The 6985-nt window shown below is 34.4% G+C and overlaps 1 protein-coding gene across 3 annotated transcripts; it reads left to right on the forward strand.

The window, feature by feature from the left end:
- The first annotated feature begins 255 nt into the window (after positions 1 to 255).
- LOC109219251 (rhamnogalacturonate lyase-like) lies at positions 256 to 6037 on the forward strand. Of its 3 annotated transcripts, XM_019383697.1 has the most exons (16): positions 256 to 335; positions 433 to 497; positions 1243 to 1364; positions 1510 to 1569; positions 2347 to 2466; positions 2581 to 2700; positions 3078 to 3219; positions 3609 to 3779; positions 3945 to 4100; positions 4376 to 4482; positions 4601 to 4691; positions 4782 to 4923; positions 5011 to 5167; positions 5245 to 5361; positions 5498 to 5624; positions 5702 to 6037. In XM_019383697.1, the coding sequence occupies exons 2-16, from the start codon at positions 453 to 455 to the stop codon at positions 5942 to 5944; spliced, it is 1920 nt and encodes a 639-aa protein (XP_019239242.1). In that variant the 5' UTR covers positions 256 to 335; positions 433 to 452; the 3' UTR covers positions 5945 to 6037. The 3 variants fall into 3 exon arrangements, with proteins under 3 accessions (XP_019239242.1, XP_019239241.1, XP_019239243.1); XM_019383696.1 differs by having other exon boundaries at positions 4782 to 5167; XM_019383698.1 differs by having other exon boundaries at positions 4782 to 5167; positions 5825 to 6037.
- The last annotated feature ends 948 nt before the right edge of the window (positions 6038 to 6985 follow it).

Genomic DNA, 6985 nt, shown 5'->3' on the forward strand with positions numbered 1-6985 from the left:
TGAAATTAACTATTCCCTTATTGAGCACTAAAAACAATCTTTAAGCATGTCCATTAGGAAAGTAAATTAACAAGTATTCTGAAATTACCACTATTGTCCCACACTTTAGTCACGATTTCATGATAGTCAGTTGCGCTTGTGACATACTTCAGCTTGGCGACTCTTACACGCTAAAAATATGTGTAATTGTACTAAACCAGTGTTGACGAGTAAGCTAAGTGATTCACAAAAGTTTGCTTTCTTTTTCTGTTTTCTTTGTAATATTTCAAGCAAAGTATAGATTAAAACAAATGCATATTAATACCTTACATGCTTCTGCCAAACTGCAAGAAGAGGTCAATAGTCTCTCTTGTTTCTTCCATTTTATGTAATACTTTCAAGACATCCATTTATTGAGGAAGAAAGTGAAGATTTTTTTTTTTAGTTTTGCAGTATTTAAAAAAAGAAGATCAATGACTGCTCCCGGAGTACAGCTTCACCTTCCCGATGATCATCATGTAATCAATCATTCATCGCTATGAGGGTGTTTGACTAAGCTTATAAGCTGGTTAAACTGATTTATAAGTACCTTTTTGAGTTATCTACGCCTTTGGTAAACATCCAAAGTGCTTATAGCCATAAGTTGGTCACCCCCAACTAAATTATAGCTTATCAGCTTATAAGCACTTTTAGTTTGACCAAGACATTTACTAGTTTATCCTTCGTAATATTTTTTTAATTCACAAAATATTCTTTCCAAATAAATTTTCTAACTTCCTCTTCATTCTATATTTGTTGCTCATCCTTTTCTTTACAAAGAAATTTTTAATTTATAATCTTTTGTAAAAAGTTTAAGGGTATTTTAGTCATTTTAACAAAAGAACATCGCACACTCAATTGCTTATTATCAGTTTCAGCACAGTTATCAAAACACGTAAATGCTTATTTAAAAAATCAGTTTCAGCACTTAAAAATACTTTTTAGCACTTCACGGTTATCAATTATTTACAATCAGCTAATCTAAATGGGCTCTATATCATTAATTAGCACGAAAGATATTCTATTTTATATGTCTATGCGTATTATATATTCACAAGAAGAAAGCATTTTCATTTTAAAAAAAAAAGGTTAACTTCGGATCAAAGCCTTCAAGTTTTCTCCTTAATCAATACATGGCGAACAGCTTAAAAATATTGAAGATTCTTGTTGTTTTAATGAAATATAGTTAAAGCCTATTAAGAGGAAGTTAAAATTCTTCAACAGGTGGTGATGGATAATGGTATTGTCCAAGTGACATTATCAGTACCAGATGGCATTGTAACCGGAATCAAATACAATGGCGTTGACAATTTGCTTGAGGTTCTAAATAATGAAACAAACAGAGGGTAACTTCCTTCAGCTAGCCATTTCTTTTTAAGCTTCATGGGGCAGCTTCTTAATTAAATATTCCCCTTTTATCTTGAAAATAGATTAAGTTTATTCTCATTGCGAAAGGAATTCAATGTAACAATTGGTAATGTTTTTCTCCAGCTACTGGGACGTTGTCTGGAGTCCAGCAGGAAGCACAGGGACTACAGGAACATTTGAAAGGTACTTCCTTCGTTTCAATTTAGACTACACACTTTCCTTATTAGTCCGTTCAAAAAAAGAATGACATATTTCTATAATTGAAAATAATTCAACTTTAAACTTTTTTATTTTACCCATTTTACCTTTAATAAGAAGCTTTTATAACCACACAAATGTCTTTTACGCTTTTAAGACCACAAGTTTCAAAAGTCTCCTTCTTTTCTCTTAAACTCCGTGCCGAGTCAAACTACCTCATCTAAATTGAAACGGAGAGAGTATATAATATCCCGATCCTAGGGGTGACAATTTGATCCCAAACCCATTTGACCCGCCTGTGTATTGAACTCAACCCATCTTGACCCAGTTCATGTCAGCCCATCTAAAGTTGGGCTAATTTTTAGCCCAAATTGATCAATTAAAATATCTTAAAAGTAATTCTTGTTTTGATATTTTACATATGACCATAACAAAAGGAAATAAGTCTTGGTAATTAAACAATTAATAAGAAAACAATACACATTAATTAAAGTTTGGTAAGAGTTGGCGGGTTGGGTTATGACCCAAATTTTAGCCCATATTGAGACAGCACATCTCAGCCTAAGTAACTTTTAGACGGGTCATTGACCCGCCTATTTATAGACTCATCCCATTTTAACTCGCCCAAAATTAGCCCAAACCGTCCATTTGACATCCCTACCAGACCCCAAGTCTCGTGGGTTCATGATCAAAAGAAAGTAAGAAACTCAATAAAAGATTATATGTTGTTTTGAGAGAATTAGGATTGTTTCGTTAATGTAGGCTCATATGCACAACCTACAAGGTCATATTGGAAACAGATGATCAAATAGAGCTTTCCTTCTCAAGGACATGGAATGTGTCACTTCAGGACAAGCTTATTCCTCTAAACATAGACAAAAGGTTGGCTTCTTTTTGTTTCCTTTTCTTTTCCTTCTTTAAATTTTTGTTGGTATTTTTTAACCTAAAAAAGACAAGAGATTATACTTGATTACTAACCAGAAGTATGATGTTCAGGTTTATAATGCTTAAAGGTTCCTCAGGTTTCTATTCTTATGCAATTTATGAACATTTAGAGGGATGGCCTGGTTTCAACCTTGATGAGACTAGGATTGCATTCAAGCTCAGAAAAGACAAGTAATACTCACTTTCTCTTCATCAATCTATTTTTGATCCAGAGGTCATGGGTTCGAGCCGTAGAAACAGTCTTTTGCAAAAATGCATGGTACTGCATACAATAGAAACTTGTGGTCCGGCTCTTCCCTGGACCCCGCACATAGCGGGAGCTTAGTGCATCAACCCGCCCTTTTTGTCAGGAGTTTTAAAATCTATCTGCTAACATTTTCTCAATGTTGCATATCCTTTTATAGTTCTCGTACTTACAAATTGATACATATAATATGAATGATTAATTATTTGTACACATGAAAGACAAATTGTATGTGTCTTATCTATAGCTTCATTGACAACAATTAAGAATGATGTTTTACTGTCTAATCTTGAACGTCGACCAGGTTTCATTATATGGCAATGGCAGATAACAGGCAGAGATACATGCCCTTGCCTGATGACAGGCTGCCCGATAGAGGACAACCACTTGCTTATCCAGAAGCAGTCCTGCTTGTCAATCCCGTGGAGCCTGAGTTCAAAGGCGAGGTGCCTATTTTCTTCTGCCATTTGTTGTGATACAACACAATCAAGTGTAATTAAAAGCATGCTCTCTACAACAACGTAAACTTTTAGATACGATGGTTACATGGTATCAGAGTATACATAGGTCATGATTCATATTTCAGTCTCACCACCAACCAAAAAAAGGCAAAAAATATTTCCATATATATATTCAGCTCCATGTGAGGAGGGGGTGTTGAACTCTGATATAATCAAGTGGTTAAAAGTGTGCTTCCGGTTAAGTCTGTTACTTTACTGGCTGCTGAAGAGGCAATACTATTCTATTTATCATTTTTTTCTTGTGGTTCACAATTAGGGTCTTAATGAGTCTTTTATTGGGTAATTAAGGAGTCTTGATTGGTTAATGCTATCAGGTGGATGACAAGTATCAGTACTCATGTGAGGACAAAGATCTCAAGGTCCATGGCTGGATTTGTATGGATCCACCACTTGGCTTCTGGATTATTATTCCCAGTGACGAATTTCGATCCGGGGGACCCCTTAAACAAAACCTCACTTCTCATGTTGGTCCAACTGCTCTTTCTGTAAGTAATTACAAGCCTTAACACAATCTTATTCTTGTTCAATTTTTTTTGGCCCTAAATTAGCTAAAATAACCAAGTATTTCAATTTTAATCAGACTATGGTCACAAAACACGCATTGCTTTTATCTTCTTTTCATGATTGTCGCCCAAGATGTTATTCTGCAGATGTTTCTCAGTGCCCACTATGCAGGAGAGGATTTGGTTGCAAAGTTTGGAAAAGGAGAGCCATGGAAAAAAGTCTTTGGGCCAGTTTTTATATATCTTAATTATGTCAATGAAGGGGAGGATACCCTTATTCTCTGGGAGGATGCCAAAGAACAGGTATAATTAAGAAAGTTCTATGTACTAACACCGTCAAAGATATCAGGTCACCTAAAAGGTAATTACAGAAAACTTTGTTTAATAAGCATGCATTTTCAAAGTATAATAAACGGTTAAGTATAACAGGTTAAATCATAACGATGGTCTAACAAATGTATATAACTTAAATCCTTAAGGAAACTAGTTTTATGGTACAACGAAGCGATCTTCATTGCTGTCTTTGTGATTGTCCTTATTGATATAACTAGACTATCTAACGCTCTGAATGTAAACAGATGCTGGTAGAAGTTCAAAGCTGGCCTTACAGTTTTCCAGCATCTGAAGATTTTCCATCATCATCTCAACGAGGTAATATCAGTGGAAGATTGTTAGTCCAAGACAGGTATTATTTGCTTACTGTTACCACATTTTTCCTTTTTCTTTTGGAGGTAGGAGGTGGACTTGGAAAACTAATTATTCTGCGGTTACTGGCTCTACTTATATTTTTTTTTCGTGCCTAGTTACTTCAAAGATGATAAGATATCTGCTTCTGGTGCATATGTTGGCTTGGCTCCACCAGGAGAAGCCGGTTCATGGCAAAGAGAATGCAAGGTGATTCAGGGAAACATAAAAGCTTAATCACTCGAAAACTACTTATGTTTTTTCTTTTTAAGAATTTGAATACTAGTTGATGGTGATCAGGACTATCAATTCTGGACAGAAGCCGATGAGGAAGGCTATTATGTAATCAGTGATATACGAGCAGGCGACTATAACTTGTATGCTTTTGTCCCTGGATTCATTGGAGATTATAAAAGTGAAACTAAAGTCACAATTACCTCAGGTACTAAATTCTTTATTTGGAAACTAGACCATTATTTTCAAGCTTTTCAAGATCGTTACGAGCTAAAAATAACATGTTATAAATCAGGTTGCAGCATAGAGATGGATGATCTTGTATTTGAACCCCCAAGAAATGGACCTACACTTTGGGAAATTGGCATTCCTGATCGTTCTGCTCGAGAGTTTTATATTCCTGATCCTGATCCAAAATATGTTAACAAACTCTTTGTTAATCACCCTGATAAGTTAGCTTTCTCCTTCTTCATTTTTAGTTTAATTTTTATCTTTTTATTTTGCTGCTCATAACCATCATTTTCCTCAGGTTTAGACAGTACGGGCTATGGGAGAGATACACTGACTTGTATCCAAATGGTGATATAGTCTTTCAAGTTGGAGAGAGTGACTATAAAAAAGAGTGGTTCTTTGCTCAAGTCACTAGGTATGAAAGTACTAAATCAGTGCTATCTTTGCATCTGGAATTCTATGTAGACTTTAGGGAAGATCTAATAATTGATATCGTCATTAAATTTGAATGTGATTTTTCTTCCTTTTTTCGGGATTTGTGGGTATGTTAGGAAAAAGGATGAGAAGACATACATAGGAACAACATGGCAAATAAAGTTCAAACTTGACAATGTTAAACCAAATGAAATCTATGCACTAAGATTGGCACTTGCATCTGCAGCTCAAGCTGAATTACAGGTATAGCACAATCTTTTCATCCTTTTTCAATTATTTTTAGATATTATCGAGTCAAAATCATAAAATGTAACTTGTAGGTACGTGTCAATGATTCAAGCATGAATACTCCTCTATTCTCAAGTGGAGTGATAGGGAAGGATAACGCAATAGCGAGGCATGGAATTCATGGTCTCTACTGGCTGTTCAATGTGAATTTGCAGGGTAATATACTTGTTGAAGGGGAAAATACCATATATTTGACACAAGCAAACGCAACCAGTCCTTTTCAAGGGATCATGTATGACTATATTCGTTTGGAAGGATCTCCTTCCCATGACTAAGGCCAATTGTTCGAGAATTCTTTGTATAGATATTATTTTACTTCATTATCTGGAAAATATACTATAACTTTGAAAGAGTTTAAGTTATCACTACTAGAATTCCAGAAAAAGCGACCAAATTTTGGCGACCAAAACTGGTCTGTCAAGAAAAGCGACCAAAGTTGGTCGCTAAATTGGAAAAAATAATAAAATAATTATTCTAAATACATTAGCGACCAAGGTTGGTCGCTTTTTTGGTCGATAAATTGGTTAAAATGTTGACCGGACTGGTCAGACTTGCTTGGTCAAAGAAATACTGAAATTAGCGACCAACTTTGGTCGCTAAAGGGCGACCCACTTATAAAATTGTAATAATTATATTATTATTTAAAAAAATTTATAAAATATAAATAAATATAATTTAAAATTAGCGACCAAAGTTGGTCGCTCACGAAAGGGGAAGCAGATAGAGACCAACTTTGGTCGCTAATATGGGACCCAGTTATAAAATTTTAATAATTATATTATTATTTAAAAAAAATTATAAAATATAAATAAATATAATTCAAAGTTAGCGACCAAAGTTGGTCGCTTACGAAAGGGGAAGCAGATAGAGACCAACTTTGGTCGCTAATCTGGGAACCAGTTCTAACGTTTAACAATTATTTTACTATTTTGAATATTATATAAAATATAAATAAATCTGATTTAAATTTAGCGACCAACTTTGGTTGCCAATTTGAATTTCTGGATAATTAGCGACCAACTTTGGTAGCTAATTTTAATTTCTGGATAATTAGCGACCAAAGTTGGTCTCTTTTCAGGTCAACAATGGTCAAAATTAAAAATCACTTTTGTATTTACTATCTAATAATATAAATGTAATCCGCTAACACTTTTGTAATACAAGGGATGAGTACACTAAAATATACTCTAACATGCTATATATGTAGTGAAAATAGTACATTGAGCAAACGACTTTTGATTCGTGTTTCGGCTAAATTATTATATCTGTATCGTTACTTTTAAACCATTAACAACTGAAATCAATCAAGTTTCGAC

Source organism: Nicotiana attenuata, unplaced genomic scaffold, assembly GCF_001879085.1.
Source record: "Nicotiana attenuata strain UT unplaced genomic scaffold, NIATTr2, whole genome shotgun sequence".
NCBI lineage: Eukaryota > Viridiplantae > Streptophyta > Magnoliopsida > Solanales > Solanaceae > Nicotiana > Nicotiana attenuata.